Consider the following 20,000-nt stretch of genomic DNA (forward strand, 5'->3'; position numbering starts at 1 on the left):
TAATGATATGCACAGGCTAACTTTTTCAATTAATCTAACAATGTCTCCTGAATTTAATTTCGATAATTTTTGCACTCCTACCTTAGGCCAAAATTAATTAGGTCTAAACTGAAAGCAAATTATGGATAAGCTAATTAATTCTTGCTAGCGTCTTTAAATATGTTAGTGAGGAGACTTAATTTATTACATTAACGGTGGGATTTTTCTAACTTTAGTTCAACCATTAGATTTCACAGACATATTCAAATAAGACCTGTTCGTGCAGATAGTTAATACTCGTTATGAATGAGGATAAAGGATCTAGGTGATGACCTTGCTGCTCTTACTTCCTCGTTCGGGATTAAAACATGTCTGCTGATTTTTAATACAATTTTAATGAGTTCCAGGTGCGTTATCGGACAAGCGATTGGTGCCAAACACAATGGATGTCTCAGTGCTTCATTACTGTGGTAATTTTCATGTCAAGGGGCAGATGTCATATTTGTGAATGGCCGGTGCGCCGTGTTGGGGGGGCGCGGGCACAGGGAGTCGTCATTAAGCCGCTGACAGACTCATTAAGGCAATCGGTGCTCAAAAATCATTACGCCGTTTTCCCCATTTCCTTCCACAGAGGCGGCGCTGAATTAACGACTCGGGACAAAGGTGGAGCCAGAGATAGCAACCGCTCCCTCTGTCTGCTCAGGCCAGGCTCACGACTTGCTGACTCGAGCAAAAAAGATATTCCACAATATGGCGGCCATCGCTGGCCATGCGAGTTTTACGTTCGAGGTTTATGAGGCTCAGGACTGTTTGCGTACCAGCTGGCGTGGTATGGCCGCCTTCATAAACTGTGGGCTGAGTGCAGTTAGAGGCCCATTATTCCGCCACCCATGGTTTCTCTGGATGCCCTTTCTCTCTAATTTCATAAAGCTTTCGCTCATTGCTGCTTTTACAGGCACACACCATTTTCATGCTTTTATGCTTTTAACAATTATGAAAATACTCATATTTTTATGATTGACATGCCTAATAACATGGCACCGAATATGTATTTAAAAAGGGCTTTTGTTCTGTTCAGCAGAAATGCTCCCAGTCTTTGTAGGCCATGATTAGACCAGCCTTCAGCAATGGATCTGACCTTTTGACCTCTGGCTCTGCAGTAGTCCTCTGGGCAGTTTTTCCTGGACACTGTAATGCGCTTTGAGATAGTCAGATAGACTGAAAAACATTGAACTGTGAATTGGGACAAGCCATTTGAAAACACCACCTGACTTTGGGTCGGACTTAGATTGTCCAATATGCAGAAACGACTAACTCCCAGCTAGACAAGAAAGGGGAAATATTATAAGCAAGGCATCCCTGCAAATCATGGTTTGCAAATAAATAAATAAATCACAAAGGCTTTTTTATTTAGCAAAACATGTTTAATCTCTTCTTGATGTGTACTTATTTACAAGTAGTAAATCTGCAAAATAGGAAATAACAGAATATTTACACAATGAACGTTTACCAGCCAACTTGTGACAGCTCCTTCAAGTCTGAAACTCTTAAAAACATTGTCAGCATTTTTAATATTAAAACTTGCGTGATATCTTTGTTGTTGTCGTTGTTGTTGTTGATGTCAGAAAATCATTTAAATCATTTCATGTTGATCACTTACAACCTATGCAGTTCTCATAGTTTTTTTTTTCTTCAAAAAAGACAGCTACTTAGTTTGCCACAGTTAAAAAAAAAAAAAAAAAACTGAACAGAAAAGAATAACCGAGAAGGAAGGACCGGAGGAGGAGGAGGAGGCAGGGAGGAGATGCTTGGCCCGCGGCCCGCAGAGGAGCTCTTTCTCTGGGGCGCCAACGGATGGACTCGGCTGGATAGTGACGCACAATCAGTGGAAGTGGACAAAAGGGGGCTGCAGAGGTTGCACAAGCACTGGGACACTAGCCAGTGAAGCTGTAGAGGAAAGCTGGGGGGGTTCTAAGGGGGGGGGGGGGGGGGGGGATCAACAGGCAGAGACGGAAGAGATGAAGATGGAAGACCACAAAGTCATCAGTCAGGATGTGAGGTAAACAACGAGTTGGGGCCAAGGCAAGTGCAATCAAGCAGAGGAAGAGCAGATACCCTGGCCTCTGTGTGTGTGTGTGTGTGTGTGTGTGTGTGCGTGTGTGTGTGTGTGTGAGTGAGAAAGAGACACATGGGGTAGGTAGGGATGGGGGGTAGAAAGTGGGAGAGAGTGAGCCAAAGACAGAGGGTCAGAGGTAAGCATTTGAAAAGAAATCACTTCCTTTAGTCTGTCCATCAACCCCGAGCACCACTGCTCCTCACAGACACCTGCCTAGGGCTCATCAGCGCCTCGCCACTCACCCAGCCCCACTCTCACCCTCCGCACAGCCCAGCACGGAGCAGCGCTTACAGGCATCACAGACACACAGACCCCCTTTGGGGCTCCACAGCCCCAGAACTACTCCACAAAGTCTCCACTGAGCAGACTTGGGCCTCTAGTCTGTCTGCTAACACAGGGTTTGCTCCAAGGGCAGTGTACCCACCCCCCCCCCCCCCCATCTCCCAAACACAGGAGTGGAGACACTCTGAGAGATCGCGCTTCACTACGGTTCTAGCCGAAAGGCGGCTTGCGGGGTCCCTCAGCGGGGGGACATTTTAGCCGCGAGGAACTAACTAAAAGGGGGGAGGGGGGAAAAAAAGCATAATGATTTCATGGATAATGTGTCACCCTGTGTGTGTTCACATACTGCTGACGATTCATGAGCTGGTCGGTGGCGAATTCGCTGCGCCCATGCGCTCCGAGGTAATTCATTTCCATTAGCCGAGATCTTAGACTGGTCGAAAGATACACGCACAGCAAAAAAAGGAGAAGAAGAGAGAGAGAAAAAAAAACTCAGAAGGCGTTCTGAGAGAGAGTAAGGAGAGGAAAGAGTGGAGAGACGAGGAGAAAGTGTGTAGCCAGCGGAGAGCCACTTCTTTTTATAGCCCGGGCTTGGTTAAATATGGATGAGAGTGTCAAACTCACTCAGAGAGTAACAGACTCATCATCAGCTGGGCAGACTCCCAGGGGGCCCTTGTCATGGGCCGACCCCTCCTGAACTCGCTTGTGATGAGAGATTTCAACCAGATCAAAAAAAACAGAGAGAGAGAAAAAATGGGCAAGGCCAATCAGAGAGGCTAAAATGGCCGCCAGTGGAGTCTAGCATTGTGCAAGATATATATATAAAAAAATTGTCTTGCTGAAAATGAATCAAGCTTTCATGTGAAACATGATTGAATAGACTGGGGAAGTTTGAGTTTCAATAGACGGCTGAATGAGAGCGGTTTGGCTTGGCTACTTTGGAAATAAATAAAAGGACAATAGAGGATAAATTAGAAGATCAAAACAATAATTATATAAAAAAAAATGTGGCAGAAAACCTTTAAAATATTCTAATGCGAGTAACATCAAATGAATCTATGCACTAATCTCCTAGGTTGAGTACAAGGGCTGGAGATGTGCATTGATTGACTGTGATGTTATTTTTCGTACCCCTGAAGGAACATCCTTTCAAGTTTCAGAGAGCCAAATATAACCAAAAAAAAAAGAAAGAGTAAAAATGACAGCTTTTGGATCTGACTGGTGGGGTGGGGATTTGTGGATTTGTGGATTGAACTCAAAGAAAAAAGGCAAAATACTATTATACAGCACAGAATGGATCAGACAAGCCACAAATCAAATAACAAAATAATCCAGTAATCAAAGTCAAACTTCATCCAAGAAGACCTCCACATAATAAAATTCTCTTTTAAAAATAAAAGTCATAGTTTAAGTCCCGTGCAGCACCCACACACGCACACAGACAGTCATGGTAAAGGGGGGCAGCAGAGGCTAAAAGGATTACTTAGCCTCGTCTGGCTAATGACTTCAAAATGGAAAGAAAAATACCCTGCTATCTCCAAGCTTCTGCTTGCCTTTCTCTCCCTCTCCCTCTTTTCTTTCTCTCTCTCTCTCTCTGACTGTCTCTGATCAGTGAGTGTGGAGCAGTAATGAGGTGAAGCCAAAGCCTCTCTCTCTCTCTCTCTGTGTGTGTCTCTCCTCCTCTGATCAGCCTCGTTGGTGCTCTCCCCCCTCTCCCTCTCCCTCTCCTTCCCCGGCAGCACAAGCTGAAGAGCGGCGCGAGTGTGGGAAGGAGAAGACTCCGCTCGCGAGGGCGGGCGCCTCCATCTTGTGCCGGGTGCAGCGTGCGACGACGGCGAGCGTTCGCCACGCCGACCGACGCGACCGCGGCGGCGCTAATCAGCTCACCCCTGACCTCGGTCCTGCCGGAACAAAGCGGACGGGAGCCCAGACAAGCGCGGCCAACGCACGTCGTTAGCCCGGGAGCACGGCCGAGACAAGCACGGTGACAACTACGGCGGAAAAAAAAAAACGGAGATAAGGAAAATGGGAAAAGACGGAAGCCAGGGAGCGGAGGAAGAGTAGGGGAGTCAGGGGAGAGAGGGAGGGTGTGCAGGATGGAGAAAATGTCAGGAAGCTGGTGGAAGGTGGGGGGGGGAGGTGCCTGAGGATGTCAATCATGTGGGTCAAATCATTCACTGGGTGAGTGACAGCTGCGCTGGTATTTACCAGCCGGCCTCTCACCTTTCACATTTCTGATGCCTGCACGGGGCAGGCCCACTGGGGCACAGCGGCCGCAGTGCAGCGCACTTCACCACGCCAGCACAGGGACATGAGAGAAAGCAGCAGGCTTTGTGTGCAGTGTGTGAGTGTGTGTGTGTGTGTGTGTGTGTGTGTGTGTGTGTGTGTGTGTGTGTGTGAGTGTGTGAGTGTGTGTGTGTGTGCAGTGAGGATGTTCTGTTTCTTAAAAATACCCCGGTGGACCCAGATACCTGGAGAAAACCCCAGTGATTTCAAGTGTTCTAAGAGCCATTTTTTTTTTTTGTCTTGTTTTGTTTCTTTGTCGAGTTTCCAGCGTAAGTTCCTGTTTCCTGCAAGCCTCTCCCTGCCTGCAGTCTCTCCTCCCTTGTTCTCGTTCTTTTTTGTCATCTAATAGTCTAAAACACTCTTTTTTCAGTCACGAGGCAAGTTCATATTCAAATCATAGCACATTCCATCGAACAAAATGTCTTTGCACTAAACAACATTCAAATAAAACATGGCACAGGACAAAAATTTTTGATCATTTTTGTACAACTTTTTTTTTCTTCTTCTTTTTTTATGATGTAGTTCTGTTGAAATATCAAATTTGTTTCGGTTGGTTTTTCACTGTGTGTGTGTGGACATTTAAAATGGCAAATAAACTTTTTTTTTTATCCACCGCTGCTTCATTGAAAATGTAACTGTATCTTCTATATAATATCTTTATATCTTTCCTTTGTATTTGTTTCTGTAAACTGTGCAAATTCAGCAGTAACACAAGTGGCAAAGAGCTGAAAGTGGGCAGCTGATTACATTTACACACACAAATAAACAGAATGAACACAGTCTTTAAAACTCCACGTGGCCTATCACAAGTCCCACATTTGATCACATGATCCAAAAAAACACCCTCCTATTGGCTGGAGAGTTCACCGACATCCCAACATTCCTTCTGGATTCCTGCCGAAGCCTGGCAGAGGATGCGCGTGTGCGTGGTACATGGCGACGCACAGCAACGTCCACGCAACGTCACGAAGAACAATAAAAAAAACGAAAAACAATAGAAAAACAAAATTGCAACAGCGACGATAATAATCAAATGCTTATCTGTGATGCCGTGCGTGTGTCGACCTGAGAATGGTCACCCACCCACACATTCACGCCCATTCACACACACACATTCACACACACACACACACACAAACACACAAACAAACACACACATATGTGTGAGCATGCATGCGCAGCAACACACACATACACTCACTAACTTAAACATACACACACACACACACACACACATACACACACAGTGTGCCCAGCTCAGCGTGTCCTCCAGTGTTCCGCCCTTGTCCTTGCAGTCTGTAGTCTATGGGTGGGGAGTGGGGGGGGGGCCCACATGTGTGTCCATCTGGATCCAGCCCGCCTCAACTCCTGGGGTGGGGCAGCTTGGTTGGTGGGAGGGATGGGGTGGGGGGTTGTCATGGCGACGTGGTTGGGACATGAGGTTGGAGGTTGGAGGTTGGAGGTGGGGGGGTTCAGGGTCAGGTCGGGTGGAGCCGGCGGCGAGTCCAGCCTGCTCTCAGCTGGCCAGGGCCATGGTGTCGATGACCTGCTCCAGCTTACAGCGCAGCCGCTGCCGGCGAGCCTGCTCATCCTTCTCCAGGGCAGACAGGATCTGAGAGGAGAGGAGCGAAAGGAGAGAGGAGGAGAGGAAGAGTGAAAAGCAATGAGAGAGAGAGAGAGGATGGTGAAGGGTGAAAAAGAGGAGAAAAAAATCAGGAATTTAGTGATACACACAATATGGCCAGAATAACATAATTGGAAGAGGTATAAGAGGAGAGGTATGAAAACAGACAGATAAAAGAAGGCAAAGAAAGAGGGGAGAGAGAGAGAGAGAGAGAGAGAGAAGGCAGTGGAAGGAGAGCAGAGTAAGACATCAGCAGGCTGTTCTCTGTAAAATGACATGACCGTAGGTGTGCTGAATATCTGGCTGGTTCTCAGGCTGCTGAATGCCACGCATTCTTCCCTTTGTCAGCTTGGCCTTTCTGCTGCCAGGGGATTTGAACAGGCTCCTTGCTGAGGTACAGAGAGGCACCTACGCCACTGGCATCTACAGCAACGACTGTGTGTGTGTGTGTGTGTGTGTGTGTGTGTGTGTGTGTGTGTGTGTGTGTACAGCATGAAAAACTAAATGTGTATGCATCTGTGCATGTGTTCCAGCCAGCACTAGCATCTAGCGTCGGGATAATCGCAAATAATAAGTGGGAAGTGCCTAATGGAAGCAGCTGCAATGCATTAATCAGGGCCGTAACTGAGTGACACACACACACACACGCACGCACACACACACACACACAGAAATTACAGTTATAACAAATGGCTCAAATGAGCATCTATACAAACACAGAAACGCACTGGTTTAATTGTTGCTTCCCCCAAAGCAGGCTGATGGAGCAGAAAGATCCCTGTCTGTACACAGCTGCCTCAGGGAGCGAGAGAGAGAGAGAGCAAGAGAGAGATGGAGGAAAGGATAGAGAAATGGAAGGAGACAGAGAGAGAAATACAGAGAGAAGAAGAAACAGAAAAAGACAGAGAGAGAGAGAGAGAGAGAGAGAGAGAGAGAGAGAGAGAGACAGAGAGAGAGAGAGAGGGATGCTCTCTGGAGTGGTGTCCTCCAGGTCTCATTGACATGTCTGAGAGAGTGCGAGGTCACATCGGCGAGCGTGTGTTGCGCGCGCGAGGCCGTAATCAGGCTAATTGTGCTGAGTGTGTGTGTGTGTGTGGTGATTACTCCAGTGTGGAGACGGCCGGGCCGGGCAGGTGTCTCTCTCTCTCTCTCTTGCTCTCATGGGGGCGCTAAATAAGTGATTACACTCACCCAACAGGTGGGGCAATCTGTAGCTCGTCTTATCTGTGGTTTTAATTATATGATTAATGCTCTGACATATGCGCGCACGTGTGTGCGTGTGTGTGTGTGTGTGTGTGTGTGCGTGCTTGTCCATGTGAGCGGGGAGAGAATATCTGTGAAGGTCAGTGTGTTATTGTGAAGAACAAGAGTGAGACAGAGACAAATATACTGTGCACGTGTGTGTGTTTGTGTGTGTGCGCGCGTGTGTGTGTGTGTGTAGGACTCACCTCGTCTTTGTACTTGACGATGTAGGAGTAGATCTCGTGGAGTGCGCTCAGGCTGTTGAACTGGCTGAGGTGGAGGCGGGACTGCTCCGCCAGGTACGCACTCATGTCCTGGTCACTGATGGCCGGCATCCTGGCGATGTCCGAGTAGTACCTGAGCACGGAGGAGCGCAGTGGACATTCAGCACACAGACTCAGCAAATCAGCACAGTTCAATACGCTCAACTCTTAAAACTATCGAGTGGTGAGAGGAATGGTAAATTGACTATTTGCATAGCACTTCTCTCCAAAGCACTTTACCAATTCATGCCTGTTAGCTCACCCGTTCACACACACATTTATCCAGCCCCATGAGAATAGGCTGCCGTGCACGGAGGTATTTACATGATTAAGCTATTAAACTAATCAAAACTATTTAAAGTATTAAACTATTCAAATCAAAATTGACAACATCCAATTGTCGGCAAAGCATAGAAGCACCGTCCTATTCAGTCAAGTCATATGCATTTCTAGGGCACATTTGAAAACAATAGGAGTTGTACAGAGCCGTTCAAGATTCTATCAAGTCGCAAAAACACCAAAAAGAGACCAAGTGAGGACGTGAGGTAAGTGATGTGGACTAGCGTTGCCTGGCGCCTACCTCTCCACCCAGTTCTTGTAGTTTGGAATGTCTTTAGCGTAGAGCAGCTTGTTGGAGGGGGAGTCTTTGCCCAGCTTGTGCTCAGAGGTGGAGCAGGAGTCCATGAAGGTCTGCGCCACCACCGACAGACACGCGTCCGTGATGCTGTTCTTGTGGATGTCGAAGACAAACTGGGGGTTCTTGATGACGTTCACCCAGAAACGCAATGGCAGGCTGGGGTAGAGAGGGGAAAAAACGATCACATTTACAGAGCTAGCTTAAGAAACAAACAAACATTTGAATGTTCCAAGGCAGAACTTCTGTACCATGAACAAAGCTGAAATGATTTTTTTCTAGAAGGTTCCATACAGAATGGCCTTATTGTAGATGCTGCACCAGACTCACCAGTTGCTCTTCCAGGTGTGCCGAACATCGGAGTCGGAGATCAGGTGCTTGTCCGCCTGCTCGTCCAGGAAGTCAAACATGTACTTGATGGCCAGGGGCAGAGCGCTGCCGCGGTGGGCCGTGCTGAAGATGGTCTCAAACAGGTCGTCCACAAACTTCTGTAACGTACCCTGGAAGAGACATAGACAGAATCAGTAATGGCTACTCACCATTCATTCATTAATTTGTTCATTCATTCATTCATTCATTATGATCATTTGAAGGTCTCTTCCTGTTGACCACCACTTGGGTAGGATCCGGGGTCCCAATAGGCACTTAGACCCCCGTGTGGTCTGGATGCTGCACTTGCTCTCCAGCTCCCATTCATTCCTTATTGGACACATTCCCCTCCTCCTTCCCATTAGCACCTGCGAGCTTGAGTTGATTACAGTGTCCTTGAGCAGGGCCGTTCATTGTTAGCGGCTACGCGTGGCGCACACAAAAACTTTAGTGTGTGTGTGGTAAAAGCTCGGACCGTCATCAAGTTTTAATGATGTTGACCAGCCGCCACAGGCTCACACAGACCTTGTGCTATTCACTTACAATGAGAGACGGCTTGCTCATTCAAGGTGCTTTAATCCACGTTTTAATGGGGACGAAAGCAAAAAAAAAACGTCCAAGACTGTGTGGGATTTTCTTGATGAGACACACAGGCAACCAGCGAAAGTCACACCAAAAGGTTTCATCCACGCCCAGCGTGAACCTGCAGTCCTCAGCGCCATCCACCCACCTTTGTTCTGTCACCAGCGGTGTTGACACTGAGTGTTTATATCACTCCACAACAGAGCTGCCAAAGGCTGCAATGCAGAGACGGCTTCATTAGCACACCGCTACACAATAGCCTGCACTGAGACTATTGTTACTCGTTGCCATTTTTAGTTGAGGGTGCGAAAGGACGCCTCCTCATATGATTTGGAGGTGAAAGGAGAAATTCTGGCAAGTTTTCATATCGATCTCCATTTCACAAGGTCACTGAGTACTGAGTACAAGGCAAAACAAAAACTATCGGTTTTATCTAGCTCGAGTTGCTACACAGTAGTCGACAATACCCTGTGACCTCGAGTGAAAAAGTCCAGCACACAGAGACCATTCAAATAGTTGCTACTTGTATATGATGTTTAAGTAAGTTCCAATAACAACAGCTACTGTATCTAAAAGCACTGAAGCCTGCAGTGCTGTCACATCATTCAGCTAAAGCCTCTGTGAGGAGCAAACAAGCCTCTCCAAGACTCATCTATCTCTAGCCCTTCACCATGGCAACTGCAGCCCTGGTACGCCTCTTCAGAGAAGCAGAGGTGGAACACCGCAGACCTTTTCTAGAGCCTTCCGTGGTTTGTGCGATGGAACGGGAATGCAGCGGAACTCACGTACTGTATGCCTGCCAGCGGCAGCAGCGACCGCCGTTTGGTACTACAGTTGCAATCCTTTTACGGCCCGTAAACGAATTATAAGAGGAGAAAATATGTCACCGGGAAAACAAATAAACAAATGAGTCGACACCTTTTGTTGCGGAGCCGGGACGGTGGATGCACACGGAGGGATTACAGGCTCCATGTTGTTTTCGCCCTCACAAAAACCTGTAAATACCCCACTCCGAGGAGCAACAACATGGCAAATGGAGTGTGTGTATGTGTGTGTGTGTGTGTGTGTGTGTGTGTGTGTGTGTGTGTGTGTGTGTGTGTGCTGGCAGTGGGGAGATAATGTTTACGCGGACAAACTGTGCCGGCACAGCAAGTCAATGAGGCACTCTCCAAAGACCCAGGAGATTTCTGGCGCTGAGAGGAAACAGCCACACACCACCCCAGCCCCCAATCACACACACACACACACACACACACAGAGACATTCTCAACCCTAACTAGTCAATAGGCAAAGGTCAGTCACCTAATTAACTAACACTGCTTCAACCCAGATTGGGCTTTAATGAAAAGGTTATGAAAAATGTTAATCATCAAGCTGCTCACAGCATGTAAACAAACACCATACACAAATAAACAAGGACTCGAGGAGACGTCTGAGCATTCTCACACACACCATTCGCTGAATATGCAAAGCTGTGAGTAAATTTGTTTGCGTTTCATCACAATATGTTGTTCAGTGAAACCTAAAATGGCTTATTTTGGCCAATGAACCAGCATTCTGCTTTTCATACCGAACCATATGGGCTGACATGAGAAGGAAGCACGGAGTGTGTGTGTGTGTGTGTGTGTGTGTGTTACCTTGGTGGCGAGCAGACGTGTCAGGTAGATCTCGGACACCATCTTGCTGCCACGGTCCCCCTCCCGCTGGTCGGAGTGGTCGTGGTTCTTGACCAGGTGCCACAGCTTGGTGCCGCTCTCCAGGTCTGGCGTGATCATGGGCGTCCTGGAGCGCAGGCTGTCTGGGCTGCTGGCAGTGCGCAGCATGCTCTCTGTGTACACACACACACACACACACACACACACACACACACACACACACACACACACACACACACACACAGAGAGAGAGAGAGGAATAGAAGGGGGGGATGGAGAGAGAAATAGATATAAGTACATTACTATTTTTGCTTCACAGCAGAAAGGTGAAAAAAGTGTGTGTGTGTGTGTGTGAGGGAGTGTGTCTAGTGGGATAAGACTGGGCCACGGTATTCTGTGTGCCGCTCGTCCCTGACTCTAATACGACGTGTCACTTCCTCTCTCCCACTCCGCCTCCAATGCTCTGTCACTAAAGTGACGTGCCAATCCCCCTCTCCTCTCTTCTTTTCCCCTCCATCCCTCACTCCATCCCTCTCTCTCTCTCTTTCTCTCTCTCTCTGGTTCTGTGTGCCTGCGACAGTGATCCTCATTCTGGCACACAGGACATTACGGTGGGGATTTAATGGCTGTCATGCGCGGACGCGGCTTCTGATCGGCTCACGGGGGCCAATAAAGACTCCCGGAGCGGACGGGACACCGCCGAGCACACGCCGGCTTTGCGCTAGTCGCCTGCCACTCCGCGCCGCACACCGTGCCTCACACACACACACACACACACACACACACACACCTCACCTAAAATAGCTTACTGTAGCGGCAGGAGGAGACAGACGGGGAAGAGGGGAGCAAGGAGAGAGAGAAAATGTGAAAGTGAGAGAGAGAGAAAAAGAGAGAGAGAGTGAGAGTGAGAGAGTGTGTGTGAAGGAGTGAGACGGAGAGATGTTTTGAAAAGTGAAGTAAACTAGAACATCAGTTAAGCCATGGAAGTAGAGCATCACAGCCAAGTTATTATTGATTTCTATCAAGACCGTGTGTGTCTGTGTATAAGTAAGGCTGTGCTCCTGTGTGTGTGTGTGTGTGTGTGTGTGTGTATCTGAGAGAAAAATGATTTTCTCTGTCAGAACTAGAACGAGAGGAGGAAAAAAAAAGAAGACAACCTTTTGGGGGGTGAGGGTAGAGGGGAGGAGGGGCGAATCTTACCGTATCTGCTGAGAGACTTGGTGAAGGTGGAGGAATTGGAGATGTTGTAGGCGGAGTTCTGTTTGGGGACCAGAGCTATGGCTGACCCGTCCGTCACCTAGACGAGCACAGAGAAGCAAACCATGACAGGTTTTAGATGAGCACAACACCAACAAGAGCTTTAGAAAACGCAGGTGAACTGGTGGATGTTGTGTGAGCTATGCGCTACCTGATAGTGGGCTAAAGTGTTGAGGCGCTTCCAGTCGTTGTCGATCTTGGTGGTGACGTCCTCGTCCTGTAGGATGATGCGGGCCATCCTCCCCTGACGCCATTCTGGAGGAGAGACACACACGTCTGGTCAGCACCCTGCCATGTCTCTGCTCTGGACTATAGGCTCTGGTCATCACCCTGCCATGTCTCTGCTCTGGACTATACAGTAGGCTCTGGTCAGCACCCTGCCATGTCTCTGCTCTGGACTAGGCCTACTCGGGTTTTCGTAACTAAAATGGAGCACAGCTAACAGCCTTTTAAATAAAGCATGCCTGGTCCTGGATTCTGCTCATTGTATCAAATGCATTAGCGTGCTAAAGGTCACATCCATTACAAACACTTAGACAATATAGAGGAATTAAACGGGCCAGCCTGTAGCGTGTGCCCCTCTTACTGTGAAATGACACAAAACACACCGTCACAGAGTGACAACGAACAGCATGCTGACGCTTAGTTTTCAGATTAACTAGGGTTAGGACAGGATTACGGTTATCTACGCAGTGAATTCTGATGTGCTGTATCACAGATTATTGCTCAGTTCCACGGAGCAGGGTATCTATGGTGTGGCAGGGGAGAGTGTGTGTGTGAGGTGCTATGTCAAATGTGTAAAGGCAATGGAAGTGTTGCAAAATGTTCCTAAAATCTTTTCCAAACACAGCTGCTCGACTTCAAGAAGTGGTTTGCTTACATTTGCTGTGGGAAATGTGCTAGGAGTGTAGCTCCCAGTGGGACCAAAGTGATTCAAATAAATACCGAAATTGAATTTAGTAGAAGCGCAGAACCCCGTATCCAGTCCAGAACCCTCAATGGATCCTAATCCATGACACGCATGCTCTGCACAGCACAACACAACACAGAGTAGGTATGAGGCCAAACGGACCCGCTATCTTACCCAGGTCCATGTCCCCGGCCTTGGGCCTCTGCGAGTACGGCGTGCCCTTGTAGACGGCGTCCAGCAGCTTCTCCTTCACCTGCATGATGGTGTCGCAGTTGAGCACCTTGACCATGACCTCGGGCGCGTTCTCGTTCTCGGGGTTCACGCAGTGCAGGGTCTGTGGGAGGAGGGGGGGGGAGTTGAGTTAGACATGACCAACCGCACCAGAGCGCCTCAGACAGGCACAGCCAGCCGCTCCCAGATGCCTGACATCACAAAAGCGTCACGCAGGAGAATACGATTGGGGGGAAGTACGTGCTTTGGGGGTGACGAGACACCCACGTGGATCCACAGACGCTGCCCCAAGCGGCCAGGAAAGCCTCTCAAAAGCCACTGTTCTGATGTCAGAGCAGAGCAACCCTGACCCTGGGAGTTAAGCGAAGCGCGCGCGGGAAAGGGCTCCGGGGACCTGATGTCACGGCGGAGCAATCCCCCCTGAATTCCCAACTCCGCCGCCGACGCTCGGAAAATGCACTAGCGAAACACCCCGGAGCTTTCCCACACTCCCCCACCCCATCCCACCCCATCCCACCAAGCACTGTGAATCTGCAGATAGCACTTCGCACTCAGCCCCTAGATAGATGCAGTAAAGGGCCGCTGAGAGCAGTCTGTGGGTGGGTGGGTGGAGGAGTGAGTGAGGATGGAGAGTCTGGAGAAGGTGGAGGCTGTACGTGGGTGGGGTGTATTTTTCTCCAAAGCGACTCGCAAAGGGAAACAATGGGGTTTGGGGTTGGGCTGAGGCTGGAGTGGAGTGGGTGAGGATGGAGAATCTGGAGGGGGGGGGGGGGTTGTGGGCGGATTATGGGGGTGGAGGTGGAGGTGGTGGGGGTGGGGGGGGGGATGCTACTTACGAGGGTCTTGTAGTCGATCTGCTGGCGGATGAGCTTGTCCTCGCTGAGGGAGTAGCGGGCCTCGCCGGTGATGGCGTCGATAGGACCCTTCTCCATCTGCTGCTTCATGGCACAGTAGAGCATGAAGAGGGGCTCGCCAGCACACTCCTGAGAGACGGAGGGAGAGAGAGGGGGATACAGAGAGAGAGAGAGAGAGAGAGATGGAGGAGAGAGAGAGCAGTGTGAGCGCGCACATGCCTCTACATTTCTAACACACATAATTGCACACACACACACGCGCACACACACACACGCACACACACACAAACAGAGGAGAGGTCAAGCATACAAACACATAACGCTGTTGGACTCAGCACTTTATGCAAGGTCAAGGACCACTACCTGGAGTGCAGCATAAAGCATCTGAACTGCTGAGGCTTAATGGCACTGAGGGAACGGCAGGCCAATGAGGAGGGAAAACAATACGAGAGAATCGTATGAGAGGGAGAATAAAAATAAGAAAAGTAAAGGAATAAGCAGAGCGCAAACCAGGGGGCTTAAGCAACAGGAGTAAGACAGCATCCATTTAATGCTAGTGTGAACGCTGGAGATTGACACTCACTCAAACACAAAGACACACACACATAAAATTAGGCAGTCACTGATGCAGAGCAGCTGTTGTGCTGCTCAACAGCCCCATAACACGCACACACGTACGCGCACACACGCGCGCGCACACACACACACACACACACACACACACACACACACACACACACACACACACACATACACACAACACAGAAAGAATCAAATACACATACTTTTTTCAGCATGTGCAAACACCCACAAACACAGCCATGGCACACACACACACACACACACAGAGAGAGAGAGAGAGAGACAGAGAGAGAGAAAGAGAGAGAGACAGAGACACACACACTTCCCTCTGACGGCTTAAGCCGCAGTGTCAACAGCCCCTGTGTGGGTAATGAGGGCTTTTTAATACACCTCTCCCGGTGTCAGGCTCTCGGTGGAGGAGCGCGCGGTGCGGTGTGGTGCGGTGGCTCTGTAGCCCTGCTCCGTGAGATGGTGAGAGGGGCTATTAAAAAGCCATCCATTCCCCACCTCCGCTCACCCCACTCACCATTAGAACAGCCTCCGCACACAGACACGGCAGCCTGAACTAAATCAGCCCTTTGCCTTCATACGGCTGGGTCGGCTTCCCCCCCCCCTCCCCCTCCCCCTCCCTCTCTGGCTGTTTCTTGTCGGGCCAACAGGTCAAGATAAGACCCCTCCAGCTCTGGGCTTTCTGTCCAGTTGTAATGATCTCAGTAGGCTTTTGGCTGCAGGGATGCTGTGGAAATGGCTGCTGCTGCTGTTGTTGTTGTTGTTGTTGTTGTTTTTGTTGTGCTTGTTGTTGTTGTTGTCTCCTGAGTGGGCCAAATAATAATGACAGCGCATTAAGCACATCTGTCCCATTCTGAGAGAGTTGGAGAGAGGCTAGGAATGCCGTTTTGAAAATGAAATGGTTCCAGATAGATAGCCATCTGATGAACAATTGCTAAGAGAGAGAGAGAGAGAGAGAGAGAGAGAGAGAGAGAGAGCGAGAGAGAAAGAGAGAGAGAGCGAGAGAGGAATGACTCTTTCAATGCTAGAATCAGTGGAACATTTTGGGATCTTAGGATCTTAGGATGTCCCACCTACGCAGAGCGCTAGTGTGGCTCTGTGACTGAGGTCCTTTGAAGGCCGTGCAGAGTAGACACCCTCTGAAGATCACCGTGGCGCTGGTTGATCCTGAGGCTCTCTCCCTCCACACAGCTGCCCTCCTCCAGCCCAGATAAACTGCCCATGTGTGCTGCAGCCAGGGCATTAGAGGAGTCAGAGAAGCCGGGCTATGGGCTATGGGCTGTGGGCTTGGGCACGGGTTAGGAGCAGATTGACAGATGCTTAATGGACGTTCCCCAGGTGCCTGCCTGCACAACCACACCCGGGGGCATGGGGAGGGAGAGAGAGAGAGAGAGAGAGAGAGAGAGAGAGAGAGAGAGAGAGAGAGATAGAGGGAGGAAGAGAGAGAGAGAGAGGAAGTGGCTGAGGGGTATACTGGGGGAAAGCACTAGGAGCGACTGATGGAGGAGTTAATAGAAGGTTAACGACTGTGAGGGAAAAAGTGCCCGGAAAGCACTTCAGCGCGTGAGATATGTCAAAGAGGCAATGAGACGCGGGCTCAGCCATCTCTCTCTCTCTCCCTCTCTTCCTCTCTCTCTCTCCCTCTCTCCGTTTATCGCTCTCACCTCATGTCTTTCTCTCTCTCGTGCTTGGCTAAACTCAATCTCACACTGCCTCCTACTCACTCACTCACTCACTCATTCCGTAGCTCTCAGTGCCTCTGCTCCTTCAGTCTTCTCTCTCTCTCTCTTTCTTTCTCTCGTCTCTCCACACCTCCTCCCACCACGTGTGGCTAATCGGACTCCCGGCTCTCTCCGAGCGCTCGCGTTCCTCCTCCGTTCTTACTCGTCTCTCTCCCCGCCTCGTCTCTGCCCTCGCCCCCCTTCTCACCGCGTCGCTCTGGAACTCGCGGCTCCTGCCGACGTCTCCTCGCTCCGCCTCACCTGTGCCCCGGGAAGCGAGAGCAACCTCGGACAGCGACGTCTCTCGCCTCCGTAGACCGCCCGAAGGCCCCCGGCACCCTGGCTCTCTTTCTCAGACCAGACTCGTCTCCCTCTGGTCTCGTTCCCAGACGCCCCCATCCATCCGTCCGGCCTTTCCTCCCTCTTTCCCGGCCCGCCTCCATATGCTCTCGCTGCCTCGTTAGCGCCCGCGCTAATTAAACAGACAGATGCTAGCGATCGGCGGCAGACAGACGAGCCGAGCCGAGCCGAGCCGAGCGGCCGGTCCAAGTGGCGGCGGATAGCGCTGCTGGTTAGCCGGTGCCAGCTCGCCCCCTCAACTTGTTACAACAAACGGAACCCGACATGATAAAGCTTGAACGCGCGCATCTGCGACAAGGTAGGAGAGGCCCAAACATCGCCCTCGGAGTTCTAATCTTTTTGCTGGATGAAGTGGGAGTCTCGTCTGAAGTGAGTTTGCTGGAGTAGCCGCCATCACCTGGTGCTTCAAAAAAGCGTTACATACATCACACCGTTCCTAAACGGTTTGCCTTTGGACGGAGACCAAACATCGAGCAGAGCATCATCAATCCATTGAAGTCCGTCCACCTTCTTAAGAGACGCCAGAGATCCTCTCAAGGTATCGGCCTCTTTAGCACTTTAACCGTGCAGGGTTATGCAACAGAGTTGGACATGGTTTTATTAAACAGCAGGGTTGCAAAGTACTCCCCGTTTTTGTTCTCGTTTGGGATTGTTTGATGGATGGAATTAATAAAAATGTTGCCTAACAACTTGTGTTTAAAAAACAAGAAAACATTTTCCAGGCTTTTTCTAGGCTTGATCTCACGATATCAAGAGCTTCAGGAAAACACACGAGAGAGCGGGAGATGCAGCTACTAGCTTTTTTTTATTGAACGCGCGGGATTTTATGGGATGTAAACAAGACTCGTTTAAGATGGGAGCGCAACGGTCTGCCGTTGCTGCACTTAAAACATTTGTGTTGCTTGTGAGCGGAGCAGAGAGCTCTGCATAAAAGCCCCTTCTGAGGTCTTAGCGCATTAGAGGCATCGGCGGCGGAGCCGCACAACGATGAATGATTTATTAAATGAAAACGCGTGGAAAACAGGTTCTGTGCTCTGCACTCCTTCACCTGTCCCACTCTTTCATTTCTCTCTCTCTCCCCCTCCATCCCCCTCTCTCTCCCTCCTTCATCTCTCCCCCTCTCTCTCTGAGGGTTCGCAGGAGTGGAGTCGGAGGAATGGGATGCCTGAGAGGGCTGAGGGCTTGCTCACGTCACAGCTGACGTCAACACTACAGACATATGGTCGCCTGCTCCTACAGTCACGCCACTCAAGCGCCTGTGACCCTGTGCTGCGGAGGAGGTCAGGGAAGGCAACAAACACAGAGGAGCGCAAGCTGTTTGTGTTGCACAGTAGACACACACACACACACACACACACACACACACACACACACACACGCGCGCGCGCGCACACACATACACACAAGAAAATAATATAGAGAAGAAAACTCCTCTAGAAGGATAGTGATGTAGTAAATAAAAAGATTTCAAAGCCATGCCATAAGTCCCTGTGCCACACACTCCTTTCTCTTACTATTTATTAAGCAATGCTTCTGCAAATAGCCTTCATCAATCCTGCTGAAGGCTGCTCGCCAAAATGTAGCTTAATAAATAGTAAAAGAGAGAGAGGAGCGTGTGGCTACTTTTTCCATTTTATGTCGTCATTGTAACCAGCTTCTCTGTTTGGATGTGAATTCCCTCATTTCATTTTTCACAATATGGCCCTTCGCCTCCATATAAAGGCATCAAGAGTGGGTCTGCAGTTGGTCTTTCCTGTACTAACTGGGTTAAACCTCCCAAGCCAGACCCTCCACACCAAGACCCCCAACTCACCTTCAGGAACTTGTAGAGGAGGAACGTGAACCAGTTGGTCAGCATTTTCTCAGCCACAGACTCCGTCCTGCAGGACACGAAAACAAGAAAAGAGAAGAGAGTAGAGATGAGTGGAGGCGAGGACTCAGACCAGACCCCTTAAGTGGACCAGACAACCACGAAACAGCGGACAAGCGCTATTCAAGCAGACCAATGTGCTGGCCAGAGACAAGTCACAAACAACAACAACAACAACAAAAAAGAAATGCTGATTTCTCACAAATGGGAACTGTTACTAAAATACAATGGCAGTGTGTGTCAGTGTGTGCGTGTGTGTCTAAGTGACGACAGGCCTCAACCAGAGTGATGGAGCCACTCCAAAATGAGCCTCCTTTAGCAGTGAGCGTGCAAGGCACTCTGCAACCCCCCCCCCCCCCCCCCAAAACATCAAAGAGCACACTGAGCAAGAAACAAAATTATTCAGAGAAAGCCGGCGACAGTGAGTGAGCGAGTGAGCGAGAGAGCGAGCGAGCAAGCGGCACCGAGCGACGGCAAAGCCTTCAAAGAACAGCTCGTACTACCACACAAATAAATTAGCACTAATAATAAACCAAACCTTTTCCCTCTCTCTCTCTCTCTCTTTCTTTTTCTCCCTCTCTCATGTGTGCGCTTTAAAAAACACAACGCCAACCACCAATCTTCATTAAAAAACACACCAATTAGTATAATTCAGTAAGTTCTCTCATTAATCTGGGAACCTGCAGCATAATAAGGAGCCTTGGAAGGTCCCTCAGAAGGAGGGTAATTAAAAGGCAGGGTAATTAGTGGCCTTTATTACTCCTAATCTGTTAACAGCTCCAAAAAGAGGCGTGGAGGAAGGGACTTGGGGAAACAGTTTGTTTTTCAGCGCCCTCTCTTTAATTATACATTCCTTCAGAGTGAGTTTACCCAGGAACGGAACTGAGGGAGAGGTACAGGAGGAGAGAGAGAAGGAGAGAGTGAGGGATGGGAGAGGCTGGAAGTGTGTGAGGGTTAGAGGGAGAGATGGAGAGAGATGGAGAAAGCAGGAGACAGGGCTTTGGAAGAGGGGTAGAGAGAGAGGAAGGAGAGAGAGGAGAAAGGGATGCTCTAAAAAAGAGGGGGAGAGTGAGAGATGGGAGAGGCTGGGTGTGTGTGAGGGATAGTGGGCGATGGAGAGAGATGGAGAGAGCAGGAGACAGGTGTTTGGAAGAGGGGTAGAGAAAGATGAGCG

At 49.5% G+C, this 20,000-nt stretch overlaps 1 protein-coding gene across 1 annotated transcript in view; it reads right to left on the reverse strand.

Moving 5' to 3' along the window:
* Window positions 1–2,525: 2,525 nt before the first annotated feature.
* Window positions 2,526–20,000, reverse strand: part of plxna1b (plexin A1b) — a 198,971-nt gene continuing 181,496 nt past the window's right edge. Inside the window, 10 exon segments of the mRNA XM_062545585.1 lie at window positions 2,526–6,275; window positions 7,736–7,886; window positions 8,373–8,585; window positions 8,757–8,926; window positions 11,015–11,205; window positions 12,233–12,329; window positions 12,441–12,544; window positions 13,374–13,533; window positions 14,267–14,413; window positions 18,770–18,835. Of these exon segments, the coding sequence (XP_062401569.1) occupies window positions 6,180–6,275; window positions 7,736–7,886; window positions 8,373–8,585; window positions 8,757–8,926; window positions 11,015–11,205; window positions 12,233–12,329; window positions 12,441–12,544; window positions 13,374–13,533; window positions 14,267–14,413; window positions 18,770–18,835 (1,395 nt within the window). The 3' untranslated portion in view covers window positions 2,526–6,179.

This window comes from Sardina pilchardus, chromosome 9, assembly GCF_963854185.1.
Source record: "Sardina pilchardus chromosome 9, fSarPil1.1, whole genome shotgun sequence".
In the NCBI taxonomy this organism is placed as follows: domain Eukaryota; kingdom Metazoa; phylum Chordata; class Actinopteri; order Clupeiformes; family Clupeidae; genus Sardina; species Sardina pilchardus.